Source organism: Berghia stephanieae, chromosome 9 (genome assembly GCF_034508935.2).
Source record: "Berghia stephanieae isolate SIO BIC M18660-M18661 chromosome 9, UCSD_Bste_1.3, whole genome shotgun sequence".
Lineage (NCBI taxonomy): Eukaryota > Metazoa > Mollusca > Gastropoda > Nudibranchia > Aeolidiidae > Berghia > Berghia stephanieae.
In genome coordinates, this window is record NC_088368.1 from 41,537,223 (window position 1) to 41,557,796 (window position 20,574).

Here is a 20,574-nt window from a genome sequence, read left to right on the forward strand (position 1 = left end):
AACCAAACATGCATTTCGAGAACAAGCAACCGGATGTTTGGCTACAAGTGATACAGAGTAGAATCTTACAAGCGATATACTGAGACCACTGGAACGGACAGGCTCCTGTCCCATATAACAGAAGAAACTTTAGCGCCGCCACCAGTCACCTCTAAGGTAAGCACACTTACAAAGACAAATAGTTTGTGATACTTGAAGACAATTAATTACTCATGGCCTAAATTTAATGAATAAAGCCAGCGCTGTTACTTCTTGGCTAATTATGTGTTAACTTATTATTGTATGAGGCAATTGTGTTGATTTATATTAAAGTACTTCTTCTTTAACGCGGATTGATACTTACGTTCTGAACCTATATATCCCTATACAACGTGCTAATAATCTACCACTACTTTTACTACCTATTTCTTTAAACCTAAAAAACACTCTCTTACTATCAGTCAAGTTGTCTGGAGCTTTACCCGACTATAACAGGGAAAAAATAAAGTGGCACCAGATAACTCAGTCTATGGGGAAACTTTCTGACTCCTATCTCCTTACTCCCACTTGCCACTCTCCCACAAGTCGTAACAGTTGGTAACGATGGATAATCCATGATCGTGGATTGCTCATACGGTAAAGTCACGCTCTCCCCGGCCAGATGGAGTTGTCGTAACAGTAAGGTCGCGGGTTCGAGCCCCCATCGTCACCGCGAAATATGTATTCGCTATTGTCTTCTGGAACTTTCCTACTAACTTCATTTCTTGTATGTAGACTTTTGATCCGCAGACCACAGCTATGTATTTGATAATTTGAAACAGCCATATGTCCTGAAAATTTGTCATGTTAACAATGAATACATATGAATGTATACTGTTGAAAGTAACATGAAAGTTAACAAAGAACATGTAAAAGTCGTTAAAGTCTATTAGATCGTAAACTATACAATGGGGTATATAGGATAAAGAGAGATGATACTTACGCAAATCCCCCAGGATACAAATATATTAAGACATTTTTCATCATCATCACAGCCCTGTAAAATAAGATTTAAAAAACAAAAGTTACCCATCTGATCATGTCCGTATTAATATAATGATTTTTATCGCTATGTTGTCGTGTGATATGATAATGGCTTTCGGATCGGAAAGTCCTGGGTTCGAGCTTCACTCGCGCATAGTTGAGTATTTTGAAAAGGCTCTTAACTCACATTCTCTCATCGTACTTATTTGTGAAATGAGTACCGCAGAGCGTATAGTTGAACGGTGTTTTGTGACGAAGCTTCCGGATGTGCAACGAACGGTACACGAGTGTGTTAAAGAATTTGCTGATGGGATCGATCGTCATAAGGTAGCAGTGTGAGCACCAATGGAAGATGCCCAGGTGGTAGTAAACTTTTTCTAAACTCTGTGTTTTGATAGATTATCAAAGGGCCACGAAATCTTAGAGGATCGTTAAAACTCTCCTTGCTCATTCTATAATATCTGAAAATAAAATATTTCAAAGATGCTATTGATGTTGTTCACTTAGATAATTTGATCACGACATTCCACCAACCTGATATAACGTACCAACTCACATATTTATCTGTAACTTTGACTATTCATTGTCTGATTGATACAATTAAGTGAGAACTACTCACAAAACTTATAGCCTGATACGGATGATAAAGCAAATCGTGAGTTGCATTCAATAGTTCAACCAATGGAGTCACTTATTTCCTTGAACACTACTAACGACAACTCACTAGCGCTGCACAAGCCTATAAAATAAACATACTCGTAATATAGTATGACACTAGAACCCTCTAGGACTTATAATTTGATGTCATATTTTAGTTATGTGCAGCGTCTAGTGAGTTGTCGTTAGTAGTGCTCAAGGATACAAGTGATCCCTGAACTATTGAATGCAATTCGCGATTTGTTTTCTTTTGTGACCAAAAACTGGCATTTTGACGTCATTTTTTGGTCAGTGCCTAGCTATAAGTTAACGATGGCCACAATCTCTGTCTCAGGCTTAAGTTAACGATGGCTACAATCTCTGTGTCAGGCTATAAGTAAACGATGGCTACAATCTCTGTGTCAGGCTATAAGTTAACGATGGCTACAATCTCTGTGTCAGGCTATAACGGCCTTTTTCAAAAAACTGCCAAATTCCTGTCCTGTGACGATAATTGGATCTTTGAAATATTTGATGCATATATTGTTAGCAAATACTTGCTTACACAGTCTCACTACACATTACTAACTTGTATGAAACATAAAAAACGAAAATCGAGAGAGATTCAGGATAGATATGACGTTTTGTATTGACTGGGGTAGAGGAAAATACCCTGTCCTTTTTTTGCATGATGGCTTTAGGTCGAATTTTTAACAAAATGGAGTGTCTTGTTGTATACACCTATGAATTCACCTGATGCAAATTGCCATCTTCTAAGATCCTCATAAAAGTTTGTAACAATCAGACTTTTTAAAGTTTTATTATATATTAATAAAGTATGTCCCCAAGGGGGCTACTCATTCCTGTAACAGCAGTGAAAATTAACCAATTAAAATCCTCTTAACAATAGAAGTGCGACTAACAATGTTTTCTCGCCGTAGCTACCCCTTTTCCATCACGGCCGAAACTACAAACACATGGTTTTTTCATTCAGTGTGATTTCCAGTTCAACACCGCTTCAAGAATGGTGAGTAATGTTCAACATCAGACCATGACCCTCATTCCTGTCACCAGGGCTTGTTATTTAAATTAGAACTTGTATTAAAAATCAAAAGTATCAGTTTATAGCTTTTTTAAGGCTCTAAATAATAGTCATACTTTAATGTTGGAGTAAATCATATTTTAGGGATAGTATGAATCGAAGCGAGATAAACTCATCCCTGTTACACTCATTCCTGTTACACCTTGTTTTGTAACAGGAATGAGGGATGTAACAGGAATGAGGAAAACATAACAGGAATGAGTAACAGGAATGAGGAATGTGAACTTTCATAAAATGAAACACATGTTTTATTGTCACTAAGTCCTTTGGAGCATAATGGCCCATAGAATCGGAGCTTATCCCTGTTGCTGTAGCATGAAACAGACATTTAACTTATGAATACGAGGTTGGTCTATAGCAAATTACATTCCCCAGCAGCACTGGTACCATGATAAACACCTGGGTGAAGCAAAGTGAAGCAACCGGAATGAATTTCCTTGATTAAGGAAACCACTCTATGGTTGTGGAGGTTTTCGAACCTGTTATCTCCCAGTCCGGAGTCCCTTTCGGTAACCACTCGGCCAAGGCGCCTCCACATGGTTTATCGATTCATGGAATATTCCTTTGTTTCATAAGGATGTGTTTGGTAAAGTGTTTTGTAAACCCCTGAAGTGTTACAGGCCTATGTCCATTGAAGTGGTAACATTCATTGTTACAACGTTACCATTAAAAACAATTTTTATTGTTTACATATTAATTTCTTCCATTGCTGAAAGACTATTTTTAGTGCAAAGTTACCTTGCCAATACCAAATGCCTAATGTCCAAACATAGTTTGTTGTCTGTTAGGCTCAGATACATTTTAGATGATTACAATGATTTAACGGCCCGGTATCGCTTGTACAAATGTGACATTGTATCACATAATAGTCTTCTTTGTTCCTTGACTTTATTCATGTTACACCTTGTTTTGTAATAGGAATGAGGGTGGCGAAATGTAACTTGATATTATTGTTCATTTTCAAGGGTCATAGCTTTGTTGTAACGATTGTTTTATTTTGTTTTCTTATCACAAAGGCCAAAAAAGCCATGATGTCAGCCGAGAGCAATGACTTTACCGTCAAAGACGAGATGGAGTTCCTATTCGACGTGCTGTTAATCTTAAAAAAAACAAGACAAATACCAGAGCGACAAATCGAATGGAAAGAAAAAGTCCATAAAAGATAAGACACCAAGAGAACAACGCAAACAGAGAAAGAATTGGATAAAAAATTATCACACACACACTACAAACCGGGAACAGCAAAATCTTGACCTGAGTTACACTCCATCCTCACACTCAAAATCTCCACTCCGGTATGTCTCTCGTCAAAGATATCAAGCTACTAAAACAGCCAATGAAACCTAAATGTTGAAAAACCAAAGTCTTGAAGAAGTGAAAAGGCTGTCCTCTCTTTCTCAATCGAAAAAGAAATCCGAAAAAGTACAAAAAGCGCTTGGACAGGTCATTAAAAATAAAAAAAAAACTTTCGTTGACACCCCGATCAAAACTAGAAAAACTTTTGAAAGATAGCAGAAAAAACAAGAAAGTGAAAAGAACATTACAAAATCATTTTGCACTCCTATAAGACATCAAACATTTGAGGAACAGAAGGCACATGTACACATCCGTGAAACATCTGGCAGCTGGTATGACTCTCAAAAAATATAAACTCTTGGAAAAATTCTGAAACGACGTCAAATGCCTCCAAAATTTCCAGATCTTGTCAAGCCAATAGTAAGAGATTTTTTCCTGAAAGGTGACACTTCTAAATTAGCTCCAGGAAAGAGAAATACAAAAACAAGAAATAAAGTCAAGAAACAAAGAAGACTAATATGTGATACAATGTCACATTTGTTCAAGCGATACATCTCTTGCAACCCATACGTGTCATTTTCTTCATTCTACCGACTTAAGCCATTTTGGGTTGATACTCCAAGAAAAAGGGACAGAGAAACATGTGCATGTAAAAAATGTGAAAACATTAACATGCTTGCTTCAGCGTTTTGGAGAAAAGGAGTCAAGAATGTGCAATAATGTTGTTGGTCACATCGATTAAATGTCATTCATTTCTACAAAGTGATTTGAAGCAACAGGTTTTCAAAGGTAATGATGGAGTCATGCCTGAAGTTGCACCGGTTGACTTAAACAGTGAATCAAGTGATGAACATGACCAAGATGGCATAGACATTAAGGTGATGCCGACTAAAATCGATTACAATGGTTTTATCAAAGATTGAATGAATGGAAATCATTTGATGAAGTGGTTGATGAATGTGAAAATCAAGCATTACGTGTTTGTGAAATAGTTGGGGCCAGCAGAAGTGTAATCAAAACTCGCATTGGTATTGACAACAGGTGTACACATTTAATTTCAAATGATATACCTAGATCTCTGTGTGATGGGAAACAGTTATTTCCAGTCAAGCTGAGGGCCGATGGGGATTGCCTGCCTGCCTGTGGTGCAGTGTATGCATTTAGCAAAGACACACAAACAGACGAAATACGAGTAAGATTGATACAAGAGCTGGCTTTAGACAAGGACCATTATTTGTCAGATTCAAACCTTGCTTCACTCAATGACAACATCCAGACAGTTGTTAAATTTTTGTCACAAACTTGGACCTTTATATTCCCGATGTTAACATAAGTGATAAAGATACCCTGGAAGAGTTGTTCAAACTGGACGTTATGTCATTAAGTAAACCAAAATCATACATGGGTATGTGGCAGCTTCTTGCTCTTTCCAGTGTTTTAAAAATGCCTCTTTTGTCTGTTTATCCAAACATTCCGAACTGCCACGAAAGAGTATCCTGAATTTAACAAACAATGTTGGTGCTCTTTTGTGGGTCTCTACCAACATCAGCTCCAAATCATTGTATTGGCGCCCTAACCATTTTGTTCCCCTTCTGAGTTTCAATCACTCAGCGTATTGAATTTATAATCCTTTCGAATAAATATGTTGTAATTACTCATTCCTGTAACAGAAAACTCATTCCTGTTACGTCCACTCATTCCTGTTACACAAACTCATTCCTGTTAAGTATGACTTTTTCGTGTTTTTCATGCTAAATATAAATACTTGAAAGGAAACATTATTTGTGGTGGTTTAACACTTATATACCTAGACTATGGTAAACAATTTTTATTTTTGTCATTTTCCTATAAATTTTTGGAGATGATGATTGCTCAAATAATATCCTTTGTTTTCAAAAACTGATTTCTGAATGCCTTTTGTAAAACAATAACTGTCATTTTGTTGTCAAAATTAGTATCAATGCTCTGTGTTTATTGTTTTTCAATGTTTTATTTCAATAGTTGTCCAAAAATGTGTTAACTTATGTAATGTGACATATTTTTTTAAGCGTAACAGGAATGAGTCTCATGTAGATTGTGATTCACAAATACTTGAATAAGTGACCACTGGAAACTCATTAAGCCCTGTTATTACAATTTTATGTCGCATACATATCACAGAAAGCATACACAAAATAATGAGTATGTTGGAAATACTTGACTTTTTAAAAATTGGAGGACTCGAATTTGGCGTTATTTTGAAGACGGCCGATAAGTTAACGCTGGTACAATCTCTGTGTCAGGCTATAAGTTAACGATGGCTACAATCTCTGTGTCAGGCTATTAGTTAACGATGGCTACAATCTCTGTGTCAGGCTATTAGTTAACGAGGGCTACAATCTCTATGTCAGGCTATAAGTAAACGATGGCTACAATCTCTGTGTAAGGCTATTAGTTAACGATGGCTACAATCTCTGTGTCAGGCTATAAGTTAACGATGGCTACAATCTCTGTGTAAGGCTATTAGTTAACGATGGCTACAATCTCTGTGTCAGGCTATAAGTTAAAGATGGCTACAATCTCTGTGTCAGGCTATTAGTTAACGATGGCTACAATATCTGTGTCAGGCTATTAGTTAACGATGGCTAAAATCTCTGTGTCAGGCTATAAGTTAACGTTGGCTACAATCTCTGTGTCAGGCTATAAGTTAACGATGGCTACAATCTCTGTGTCAGGCTATTAGTTAACGATGGCTACAATCTCTGTGTCAGGCTATAAGTTAACGATGGCTACAATCTCTGTCTCAGACTATACATTAACGATGGCTACAATCTCTGTGTCAGGCTATAAGTTAACGATGGCTACAATCTCTGTATCCGGCTATAAGTTAACGTTGGTACAATCTCTCTGTCAGGCTATAAGTTAACGATGGCTACAATCTCTGTGTCAGGCTATAAGTTAAAGATGGCTACACTCTCTGTGTCAGGCTTTTAGTTAACGATGGCTACAATCTCTGTGCCAGGCTATTAGTTAACGATGGCTACAATCTCTGTGTCAGGCTATAAGTTAACGATGGCTACAATCTCGGTGTGGGGCTATTAGTTAGCGATGGCTACAATCTCTGTGTCAGGCTATAAGTTAACGATGGCTACAATCTCAGTGTCAGGCTATAACTTAACGATGGCTACAATCTCTGTGTCAGGCTATTAGTTAACGATGGCTACAATATCTGTATCAGGCTATTAGTTAACGATGGCTACAATCTCTGTGTCATGCTATAAGTTTACGTTGGCTACAATCTCTGTGTCAGGCTATTAGTTAATGATGGCTACAATATCTGTGTCAGGCTATTAGTTAACGATGGCTACAATCTCTGTGTCAGGCTATAAGTTAACGATGGCTACACTCTCTGTGTCAGGCTATTAGTTAACGATGCCTACAATCTCTGTGTCAGGCTTTTAGTTAACGATGGCTACAATCTCTGTGTCAGGCTATTAGTTAACGATGGCTACAATCTCTGTGTCAGGCTATTAGTTAACGATGGCTACAATCTCTGTCTCAGACTATAAGTTAACGATGGCTACAATCTCTGTGTAAGGCTATTAGTTAACGATGGCTACAATCTCTGTGTCAGGCTATAAGTTAACGATGGCTACAATCTCTGTGTCAGGCAAATGAGTTAACGATGGCTACAATCTCTGAGTCAGGCTATTAGTTAACGATGGCTACAATATCTGTGTCAGGCTATTAGTTAACAATGGCTACAATCTCTGTGTCAGGCTATTAGTTAACGATGGCTACAATCTCTGTGTCAGGCCATAAGTTAACGATGGCTACAATCTCTGTGTCAGGCTATTAGTTAACGATGGCTACAATCTCTGTGTCAGGCTATAAGTAGACGATGGCTACAATCTCTGTGTAGGGCTATTAGTTAACGATGGCTACAATCTCTGTGTCAGGCTATAAGTTAACGATGGCTACAATCTCTGTATCCGGCTATAAGTTAACGTTGGTACAATCTCTCTGTCAGGCTATAAGTTAACGATGGCTACAATCTCTGTGTCAGGCTATAAGTTAAAGATGGCTACACTCTCTGTGTCAGGCTTTTAGTTAACGATGGCTACAATCTCTGTGCCAGGCTATTAGTTAACGATGGCTACAATCTCTGTGTCAGGCTATAAGTTAACGATGGCTACAATCTCGGTGTGGGGCTATTAGTTAGCGATGGCTACAATCTCTGTGTCAGGCTATAAGTTAACGATGGCTACAATCTCAGTGTCAGGCAAATGAGTTAACGATGGCTACAATCTCTGAGTCAGGCTATTAGTTAACGATGGCTACAATATCTGTGTCAGGCTATTAGTTAACAATGGCTACAATCTCTGTGTCAGGCTATTAGTTAACGATGGCTACAATCTCTGTGTCAGGCCATAAGTTAACGATGGCTACAATCTCTGTGTCAGGCTATTAGTTAACGATGGCTACAATCTCTGTGTCAGGCTATAAGTAGACGATGGCTACAATCTCTGTGTAGGGCTATTAGTTAACGATGGCTACAATCTCTGTGTCAGGCTATAAGTTAACGATGGCTACAATCTCTGTGTCAGGCTATAAGTTAAAAATGGCTACAATATCTGTGTTAGGCTATTAGTTAACGATGTCTAAATTCTCCGGTTCATGCTATAAGTTAACGTTGGCTACAATCTCTGTGTCAGGCTATAAGTTAACGATGGCGACAATCTCTGTGTCAGGCTATTAGTTAACGATGGCTACAATCTCTGTGTCAGGCTATTAGATAACGATGGCTACAATCTCTGTGTCAGGCTATTAGTTAACGATTGCTACAATCTCTCTGTCAGGCTATAAGTTAACGATGGCTACAATCTCTGTGTCAGGCTATAAGTTAACCATGGCTACACTCTCGGTGTCAGGCTATAAGTTAACGATGCCTACAATCTATGTGTCAGGCTATAAGTTAACGATGGCTCCAATCTCGGTGTCAGGCTATTAGTTAACGATGGCTACAATATCTGTGTCAGGCTATTAGTTAACGATGGCTACAATCTCTGTGTCAGGCTATAAGTTAACGATGCCTACAATCTATGTGTCAGGCTATAAGTTAACGATGGCTCCAATCTCGGTGTCAGGCTATTAGTTAACGATGGCTACAATCTCTGTGTCAGGCTATTAGTTAACGATGGCTACAATCTCTGTGCCAGGCTATTAGTTAACGATGGCTACAATCTCTGTCTCAGACTATAAGTTAACGATGGCTACAATCTCTGTGTAAGGCTATTAGTTAACGATGGCTACAATCTCTGTGTCAGGCTATAAGTTAACGATGGCTACAATCTCTGTGTCAGGCAAATGAGTTAACGATGGCTACAATCTCTGAGTCAGGCTATTAGTTAACGATGGCTACAATATCTGTGTCAGGCTATTAGTTAACAATGGCTACAATCTCTGTGTCAGGCTATTAGTTAACGATGGCTACAATCTCTGTGTCAGGCCATAAGTTAACGATTGCTACAATCTCTGTGTCAGGCTATTAGTTAACGATGGCTACAATCTCTGTGTCAGGCTATAAGTTAACGATGGCTACAATCTCTGTGTCAGGCTATAAGTAGACGATGGCTACAATCTCTGTGTAGGGCTATTAGTTAACGATGGCTACAATCTCTGTGTCAGGCTATAAGTTAACGATGGCTACAATCTCTGTGTCAGGCTATAAGTTAAAAATGGCTACAATATCTGTGTTAGGCTATTAGTTAACGATGTCTAAATTCTCCGGTTCATGCTATAAGTTAAAGTTGGCTACAATCTCTGTGTCAGGCTATAAGTTAACGATGGCGACAATCTCTGTGTCAGGCTATTAGTTAACGATGGCTACAATCTCTGTGTCAGGCTATTAGTTAACGATGGCTACAATCTCTGTGTCAGGCTATTAGATAACGATGGCTACAATCTCTGTGTCAGGCTATTAGTTAACGATGACTACAATCTCTCTGTCAGGCTATAAGTTAACGATGGCTACAATATCTGTGTCAGGCTATGTACCCCCCTGTCCACTATGGGAGGTCAGGAATCCCACCCATAAAAGTAAGATAAACGGTGATAATTTTCTTTTTTAAATGACCACAAAAATGAAATATCGAGAGAATGCCATTTTGAGCAAAATCCACGTTCAAAAGCTTGCTGGACTGCTGGGATTTATAATTGAGCTTTTATATAGAACAATATCCACTAATCGTGCTCAAAGCGCTTTACAAGGGTTAACTGGCTAACAGCAATACTTAACATATAGGACGAGACAAAACGCCTGTTAGGCGATATCACAATTTTTTTCAGACAGAGACAACGCAGTTAACGGCCAGGTACTCATTTTACACCTGAGTACAGTGAGACAATATGAGTAAATAGCCTTTTCCAAGGACTCGACTATGCACAGAACGAGCTCGAACCCAGGAGCTTCCGATCCAAAAGCGAGTGTTATACGACTAGACCACATAGCTGTTCTTTATACCGATTAACTCACTCAATCCTAGAGATTTTTGCTACTTTCCAAAATTGGAAAAATGTATTAAAAATGATCATGTACATAGTTTTATTTAACTACTATGAACATGCAAAAACTAAACAAAAAAATATAGATTTGATATACGCCTATATTTTGTTTCAGAAAAATGTAATAAATAGGCATGGAGTAAAAGTAAGCTGGGTAAACTGCAGATATAGTCGGCGTTAGGTTTGAGTGAGTTAACTCTTTGAGCGCTGAGGTTATATTGGCATTTCTGTCTCAAAATGGCTGACACCTGATTGAGGCAGCATGAGAATGACAAGCTAAGACAAATGGACTTTCAAATTCAGCGCAAAATCTCAATTAAAATACCCCCCTAGGGCCAATTGAATGTTATGATGAAAGAAATGATACCAATTTATAGTACTTTTGTAGAAAGTAGGATTGGATCCCATTATCATTTTTGCCTTTCAAGACGGGCCGCACTGTGCGGCCATTGGCCAGTAGAACAGATTGTGCTCTGGCTGCACAGTGTAGCCAATGGCGGTGAATGAGTTAAAAACAAGTTCATATTACAACCTAACACATACAAGTAAACGCACACAGTGTTTTTATAAACATCGAACAATACTGATTTTATCTCAAAGAACAATCACCACCCCAATCCCCTGAGTAAAGAATTCAGTAGATCATTGCATTTGGAATTCTTTGACAGAAAAAAATCATACAGGCAAAATAAAATAAAATGCCTTTTACTGATTTCCTTTCCTCATCACAAAATTTTAAAATGTATATTTGTTATAGCTATAAAAACTTGGCATTGTGTTGTACAAGTCATGTTCTAAACAATATTATGAATAGAAAATACTTGTGTTGCTTTTCTGTTAGAGTAGGAAAATTCTATTTTCATGTTAGGTGTCAAGTTTAAGGGAAAATTCTAAAATAGACTTATAAGGAGACAGTTAATAGAAAATAATTTTTTCACATAATTTCACATAAATGAATAGAAAACTCACTGCCTTTTCCTCTCCTTTCAATATTTTCTTTTTCAATTTGGCAAAAACCTGCAGACATTCTGTGTTCTGTTTGTTCATCTTGGACAGATCGGCGGCATAGAGAACAACTTTGAGACATCGTAATGGAAGTCCAGCCTTTATCCATTCTACAGCTGCCGTTACCATGGCTTTCAATACTTGCTGGATAGGCTTACGCTGGAGGAGTCAAAGGGTAGAAAAACAGATGGACAAAATGTTCTCACATTTAAAGTAATAATGATTTATTTTTAAAACAATGAGCATTTATATAATGCAATATGCACTAAACGTGTTCAAAATGCTTTACAAAGGGTCCCTAGCCAACAGCAACACTTAACATGTAGGATGAAACATGACGCCTGTTAGGTGATATTACAATCTTTTTTTTTTTTTTGGACAGACAACGCTGTTAACGTCCAGGTACTCATTGTACATCTGAGTAAAGTAAGATAATGTGAGTAAAGAGCCTTTTCCAGGGACTCAACTATGTGCCGCTCAGAGCTGGACTCGAATCCAGGACATCCCAATTTAAAGTCGAGTGTCATACCACAAGACCACATAGTTGCATATTAATCTAAGTGCAATCACTCGTTTTAAATCTGGAGGATTCAAAGTAAAGAAAACAGATGGAAAACATTTTAAAGTTGTGACATTGTGTGTCTCAAAGGTAAAATGATGCATATCCATAACAATACAATCCCTCAAAGGTAAAATGATGCATATCCATAACAATACAATCCCTCAAAGGTAAAATGATGCATATCCATAACAATGCAATCCCTCAAAGGTAAAATGATGCATATCCATAACAATACAATCCCTCAAAGGTAAAATGATGCATATCAATAACAATACAATCCCTCAAAGGTAAAATGATGCAGATCCATAACAATACAATCCCTCAAAGGTAAAATGATACATATCCATAACAATACAATCCCTCAAAGGTAAAATGATGCACATCCATAACAATGCAATCCCTCAAAGGTAAAATGATGCATATCCATAACAATGCAATCCCTCAAAGGTAAAATGATGCATATCCATAACAATGCAATCCCTCAAAGGTAAAATGATGCATATCCATAACAATGCAATCCCTCAAAGGTAAAATGATGCATATCCATAACAATGCAATCCCTCAAAGGTAAAATGATGCATATCCATAACAATGCAATCCCTCAAAGGTAAAATGATGCATATCCATAACAATGCAATCCCTCAAAGGTAAAATGATGCATATCCATAACAATGCAATCCCTCAAAGGTAAAATGATGCATATCCATAACAATGCAATCCCTCATTTTAAATAAGCAGTGGACCCCAAAACGCTCCACACACTTTCTGAATTTTATTCAACCCAATAAGGAGCTATTTCATGAGTTTCCTATTTATTATTATTTTTGTTTTTAAATTGAGCTTTTAATGACTGTTAGGCGGTATAACAATTTTTTAGGGCATTGACAACACTGTTAACGGCCAGGTACTCATTTTACACCTGAGTATGGTGAGAAAATGTGAGTAAAGATCCTTTTCCATAGACTCAACTATGCATCGAGCGAGGCTCGAACTTGGGACCTTCCGATCCGAAAGCGAGTGTCATACCACAAGACCGCATAGCGCACATGCTTATATGTTACCATGTCTTGTTTCATACAGAGGAGAGTGGATAGCTTAATTTGCTCACCCAGTATACTAGGTAATGTAATCCATCTTAACTATGCCACTACCACACTATCTCATTCATCTGTGGTGTTTCGTTCATCCTGTTTTGTTGATAAAGGGGAAACCCGAAACGTTCATTTGATCTGTTTTTGTAATTAAATTGAAGCCTACAATCAATTTCATAATATTATTTCTTTCACCCAGTAGACAGAGTTCACAGGGTTGGCTAGCCAGCCTCGTTGTGGTCTCCACAGTAGTCGAGAGTAGAGGGGCGCATGATTGGTACCAAGTTTGAAAGCCATTTTTTTTGTGGGCTGGATAGGTCAGTCAGTTGTGCGACCTCTCTCTCTCATCTCTCTCTCTCTCATCTCTCTCTCTCTCTCTCTCTCTCTCTCTCTCTCTCTCTCTCTCTCTCTCTCTGCCAGGCGGAGGGTGTCAAGTTATTTGGATCCCGAGTGTGGCACTGACTGACTCCGTGACTTTTTATTCTGTTTTCATTTGGCACTAATTCTCCATACCCTATTTTTCTCATCATTAGTGTTACAAACACCCGCTCCACACTTTTTGTGAATTTTATGAGACTCAGCTATACAATTATTGTTAACTGGACAGGGCAAGGAGAGAAGGGGGGGGGGGGTTGAAAAAAATCTCAATCGATGATCCTCTGTGTGTGAAGTGAGTGTTCTACCAACTCAACAATCAGGACCCTCACACTCCCCCCCCCCCCCCCCAGCCCCCCTCCAAAAAAAAAAAAAAGAAGCTGGGGAAAAAATTCTATACCTGATTTCCTGTGGCTAGTACAGGTGTGATGACCGACGTGTCTTGGTTGTTGAATATCGGCATCATAGCACGGAACAATCTGGACAGTTGTATATCTACATCATCACTGGCAATCCTTGGAAGGGACAAAAAAGGAAGAAGTAAGTTCAACAAGTTTCGGGGCAGCGTGGCTGACTCAGCGGTATGGTTACCCGGCTTTCTGTGTGGCCTTGAGCAAGTCAACTCGCTATAGCTCACTTTGCAGCAGTTCACTGCGGCTGATGCCTGGATTATTCCAGTCTTCCCTTGAAAAAGACCATAAAGACAGATTTCCCCTTGGAGATGAATAGATGGAATTTTACTTTATTTATTTATATTTCTATCAGAGCCATTAGGCCCATGGAGCCAGAGTTTATCCCTGGTTTCTTAGCATGAAATGGGCAATAACAATTGCTTGCTACCCTTTGGATAGGAAGCTAGTCTATCGCAATGTAATTTCTGCTAGTTATAACTGACCCAGCTACCCAATCACTGCTGGGTGGACGGGGGGGATCAGAAAAAAATCTTGACTGCATATAGGACTTTGAGTGTGAAGCGAGTGCTCTATCAACTGAGCTATCAAGACCCGACAATTTATGACACATGTAAGTTTAAAAAGCAAGACATTCGCCTAAAAGTCTCATCCAGGTCCCCACTAAGAGGAATACACTCAAATGTTTACAAATCATATATAATATGTAAACAAAACATAATACAGTGCAAAAGGGAGAGATTATTTACAAGGAAAAAAAATATCATCTCCCAAAACCAACTATACATTTGACTGTTTCCCTCTCAGCCAGGGTATTCGGCCAGGGCAGGACAAAACCAAGTAATCTCATTCCAAGACAAAGACAGAAAGCATGTTGGAAAACAGATATAAGGGGATAGGAGCCACAGTAAGTGACCTCCCCGCCCACTGTGGGAGGTCAGGAACCCCAACCACTCAACAAGAGTAAGATATGGAGAAAAAGTGTACAATTTGAAAATGGAAGCCTTCAGTCATCTCACTCCCTTCCGTCAGGTAACATTGGAGTAGATATGGTTTGTTTGTTTTTAAGGGTTTTACAGCGCTTGCAACACATTTAGGTCATATTGGCGCCAGTAAAGAGTAAGAAAATGAAAATTGGATAGGGAAAAGATTCTAGATGAACCACAAAAAAGGACATGAGGAAAAAAGTAAGACAAAGGGGAGTGGTTCAAATAGGGAACAGATGTAGATTCCTCGATCACAATATCAGTGTAATTAGTTTGAGATCACCTAAATGTCTCACCCATACACCAGATCTCATTGAGAGGAATACACTGAAATGCTTATATTATACATTCAAAATAACAAACATAATAATACATAACAGAGAGATGATTTACAAGGAAAAAAATAGTTGTTGGGAGTAGATAAATTCTTGCAACAAGTTTGGGTGGGGGGGGGGGGGACTTAAGAGACGTCAAGTAAATTGAAAATGATGAAGCAATGCAAACAGACCACTTAAATCTATCAAACAACAATCAATTGTTAAAGCATGCAGTGTAGGAAATATGGAGAATGCCAAAAACACCTTATGAAAAAACAGAATTAAAACAATTTTGACTTTATAATGTTAAGATTTGAGTCTCATAAAAAAAAAAAAGGTACAATCTGAGAGAAAAAGCATACAATCTTACAATTGTTAAAAAAGCATACAAAGTGAGATTTATTTCGAGCTTTTATTTAGCGCAATATCCACTAAATGTGCTCAAAGCACTTTACAAATATGCCTTTTTTCGTGTTCAGTTGGCAGCCCTGCACTGTTCCACATTTACTTTTTCCGATTCCCACGTGATACTTACTGCTCAAAACAAACGAGACGTCGATAGGGTAAATAATCACCCAAGGGGGCAGACAGCCAGCAGGAGAATTGTTGTCTCAAGTCCATCTCTTTCCTTTTGGCCAAATTACCCACATTGATGTCCAAATTGTGTCTAAGGCTTCCAATAAGAGTCCCATGAACAGGAGTGTAGTTACCTGAAAGGTCAACGTACATTGAGACGAAATAAGGGATACATATATATTTTTTTATTATTTTTTGGCTAATTTATAATTCATTTATACATATTTATTTATTGCTATAAAATGTTTGAAAAATTTATAAGCTTCTGCAATGACATCATTAGGTACCGTTGATTCGGCATTCCATGAAAAGGATATAGATAATCCATCAAACAAGATGTCTGATGCCAACGGGATTTATTCCTATATTTGTTTTTAACTATTTTGGTTTTTTTTTTTTTTCCTGTCGTTTGTAACTGCAGACTTTATTTTATTATATGGCCAATATCCATATATGTGGATATGGTGACAATTAAAATCAATAAAAAGAAAAATGAAGAAAAAAAAATGATTGAATAAATAAAGGGATAAGACAAGGACTCAACAATGCCGCAAGCAAGGCTCGAACCCAGGACTTTCCAATGCAAAAACGAGTGTCGTACCATAAGACCACCTACCCAATTTACATTTCATTACATTACATTGAGCGAGCATGGAAAATGGAAAACAGTGAATATGAAGTATTTATATATCAGAAAATAAATAAAGTGATATTGAATGTAAGCTTCAATTTAATATAAAAAAACAGATAAAATGGACGTTTCGGGTTTCCCCTTTATCAACAAAACAGGATGAATGAAACACTACAGGCGAATGAGATAATGTGGTAGAAACGTCTAGTTTATCTGTTTTCGTATATTAAATTGAAGCTTAAATTCAATTTCACATTGTTATTTATTTCTTCGAGCTTCGAGCAACAACATTTAGATTATATATCAGAGAAAACATTTCACATACCAACAAAAGCTGAGGTAAACACAAAATCCACCTTTTCCTCAAGGGGTAGTTTGGTTATGTCTCCAAGCAGGAGCTGTATCTGGCTGGTGCTCAAAGGAGTCTCCACCTCCAATGTATCTTTAAGCTCTAACGACATGGTCGTGTTTCAGACTATATGTTACTGCTACCTCTGGTGACTACATTTCCTCTAATTGAACTGACATCGCATCCGTCATCACCATGAGCTACTTTCAGGTCTTGAATTTTTCATTGGAAATCTCAATTGAAAATATCTGAAAAGTGGTTAAAGATTGGGATAACATTAATTGTTTGCAAGAAATAAAAATAAAATTCATGCAAACAGATTATCATCCCATTGTGGAAATGTAACAACAAAGAATGAAGTGAGTAGGAAAGTGCCAGGAGACAGCAGAGAATAAAAAGTTCGCAGCAGCAATGGGGGCTCGAACCCGTGACCTTACTGGTACGACAACGCCGCCTGGCAGGGAAGATCGTGTGACTCTACCGTATGAGCTATCCACGACCCACTTCATTTATTTTTTGCTTTCAACATAAGTACCTGCTCCACTCAGTGTTCTGAATTTAAAATTGTGGGAATGTGTGACGCAAAGTTTCAGATTCGTTTATGTTGTTTGTCTTTAAGGATTTTACAGCGCTTTCAACACATTAAGGTCATATCAGCATCAGTAAAAATGAAGAAAATGGGATAGTAAAAAGTTCTAGAATGACAAGTAAATCACCCAAGAAAAGGTAAGACAAAAAGGGCAATTGGTTCAAATAGGAAACAGATGTAGATTCCCGGAGCACACCATCAAAGTACTTAGTTTGAGATCACCTTAAAGTCTCATCCAGACACAAGCACAGGCCCCCACTAAGAGGAATATACTCAAATATTTACAAATCATATATAATATGTAAACACAATACAATACAGTGCATAACAGAGAAATGACTTACAAGACGAAAAATATCATCTCCCAAAACTCTGACTATACATTTGACTGTTTCCCTCCTGCTAGGGTATCTGGCCAGGGCCAGGACAAAACCAAGTAATCTCATCCCAAGGCAGACGAAAAGCATGTTGGATAAACAGACAAAAGGGGATAGAAGACACAGTAAGTGCCTCCCTGCCCACCCAGCAAAGCGACCTTAAAATGAAATAAAATTTTAGTGACCCCTCAGTAGTCAAGTCTTGCCGTACTATGATTCACTCACTCACACCCATGACCAGATGGTCATTGGGAGGACTTGCGGGGTACAAGCCTTCACAAATGGAACCACACATATCGGTTACTGGCTCTCTCTGTCAGCTCATACAGCGTCAATCCTGTCCATTCTTTGATGTTATCCAGCCACATTTTTGCCTTTTATCTTCCTGTTCTCCTTTGAACGTCCACCAAAGGTTCCTGACTTCCCACTAGTTTTTCCACATCTTCAAGAACCTCTTTATTAGTTTTATGTTCCAGATATGAAACTCGTAGCATTTTCCTGTAATTCCTGCTCTCGAAAAACCTTGATTCGCCTCTCTAGTTCCGCATTCATTGTCCAGGCTTCACAAGTCTATAAATTAAATTGAGCTTTTGTATAACGCAAAATCCACTAAACATGCTCAAAGCGCTTTACAAGGGGTCCCAGGTCAACAGCAACATTTAACACTTAGGACGGGACATGACGCCTGTTAGACGATATTACATAGTACGGTGAGAGATTGTGAGTAAAGAGCCTTCTCCAAGGACTCAACTATGCACAAGCGAGGCTTGAACCCAAGACCTTCCGATCCGAAAGCGAATGTCATATCACTTGACCACATAGCCACACATATGGTAGCACGGATAGTACAAGTGACCTGTACAATCGAAATTTTGATTGGAAGCTCATCTGGCTTTTCCAAATCTTGTTGAGTCTCGCCATCAACGCTGTCGCCATGCCTATCCTTGATTTGACTTCTGTTCCTTCCTTGGTCAGCTACACTCCAAGATGATAATTCAGAAAAGTGAGTGGAGCTGGTACTTATGTTGATAGCAAGAAATGAAATGAGTAGGAAAGTTCTAGAAGACAACAGAGAATACAAACTTCACGGTGGCGATGAGCTATCCACAACCCCATCAATCTCAGAAGATCTTCACCATAGCATGATGCCAATTTTGTTATCTATAGTGTACCTCTTGAATTCTATGAAAAATACTAAACTAACTATTATTATTGATAATGTCTTAAATTCCAGCTTATTTTGTCATGTGATTCTTAAACAACCTTGAGTCAAGAAATCGTTGTGCTTCATAGGCATACAGTTGCTATTTGTATATAAGGCTGGCAATTATTCTCTTCCAAGACTTCACTTCACGGTCCAATCTTTTGTTTGTTTTGTTTGATTTTTTTTTTTTTGTTTTTTTACAATGTGGTCACAAAATACCCAGGTCTCGTCAAGTCATCCAATTTCTGAGTCCATTCCTGCTTTGGAGTTGTGATATTTTGAAATCGGACCATTCTTCATGAACAAAAACATTCAGTCATCCATTCATAATTAACGAAACGGAAACGTCTTGCTAGAAAATCGGTTAGATTTGAGATTGAGGTTGACGGTTGAGGAGGTCCAAATAAAAATTAACCCATTGCTGTTCTCGTTTCAAATTGCTATCTAATATATAATAATTGTGCATTGATTTTTTTTTAAATACCTAATTATTTGTTCAAATTGCGGGTGGTTGGATGGGAGCATCACCCTTGAATCATATACCTATGATGTTCGCATGGGTGTACGATCCGATAGTGATGTCGTTTCTTCTTCTCTTTACTAGCCTATCCTGCTTCTTTGGTTTGTGATTGTATTTTTGACAGGGGATTTTTTTTTCTGTAAATCTTCTGCCTGTTTGTTTTTGGTTATTTATAATTTAGCTTATGATATCTTTTGGTTTTGATTTTGATTTACATTTGTACTATTTTTGTTAGATTGCTTGTTTTTTTTTTTTTTTTTTTTTGTTTGTTTCAGCGGTCTCTCATATAACCTCAATTGTGTTGGAAGAGACCTAAAGCAACAAACAAACAAACAAACAAACAAATTTGTTTAAATTGGCCAAAATCTAATTTTTAGTGACTGCTGCTTTGGTCACTGTCATTGTTTACGTTGACAACTGAGCAGCATGCGTCTGCAACTGAAGCTCGATGTCTTGATTTTGTTAATTAAAGAGCTCTTCGTATAATTTTGTTTAATCATATTTTTCCAAACAATCATCAAATTACAAACCTTCCTGCATATGGGAAATAATAGAGTCAAGACTCAATCAAATTTAGGATGGCTCGATTTAGAATACCTATGGCAGACAACAGACAGGACATTGGGTTCACGAATTGGAGTTAAAATGGAAGAAATAAAGGATTTAATTAATAAATTTAGAGTATAGAACAGTAAAGTTGGTGCAATAAAATAAACAACATCACGTGACCATTTTAGAAGCACGTGGCAAAACACGTGTTCCTGGCTTTGACAGCTCACCTTCCAATGTAAATTATAGAAAAAAAATAACCATTAAAAAATGTCTGTTATGTGGCAAAGGAAACACATATTCATAAATACTCGATCATGCGTCAAATAATATCTAAATATTGATTTTTTATTAAACAAATGGTAAAATTTACCAAAAATTACTGTCGGTCTATTTTTAGACCACGGTCAAGATTATTCTCCAAAATCAATGCGCTTGTGTGAACAAAACAAGA

General features: G+C 37.8%; 1 protein-coding gene across 2 annotated transcripts in view; it reads right to left on the reverse strand.

Annotated features, from left to right (window-relative positions):
* LOC144980259 (uncharacterized) overlaps positions 1 to 20,316 on the reverse strand; it is a 29,512-nt gene extending 9,196 nt beyond the window's left edge. Inside the window, exons 1-6 of one of the 2 annotated variants that reach the window (XM_078927889.1) lie at positions 20,102 to 20,316; positions 16,858 to 17,129; positions 15,861 to 16,035; positions 14,013 to 14,127; positions 11,549 to 11,743; positions 962 to 1,015 (exon numbers count right to left, since the gene is read on the reverse strand). In XM_078927889.1, the coding sequence (XP_078784015.1) occupies positions 962 to 1,015; positions 11,549 to 11,743; positions 14,013 to 14,127; positions 15,861 to 16,035; positions 16,858 to 16,993 (675 nt within the window). In that variant the 5' untranslated portion in view covers positions 16,994 to 17,129; positions 20,102 to 20,316. Of the gene's footprint in view, positions 1 to 961; positions 1,016 to 11,548; positions 11,744 to 14,012; positions 14,128 to 15,860; positions 16,036 to 16,857; positions 17,130 to 19,535; positions 19,669 to 20,101 lie in introns of those variants that run through there. The other variant, XM_078927890.1, reaches the window with a different exon arrangement.
* Positions 20,317 to 20,574: the final 258 nt, after the last annotated feature.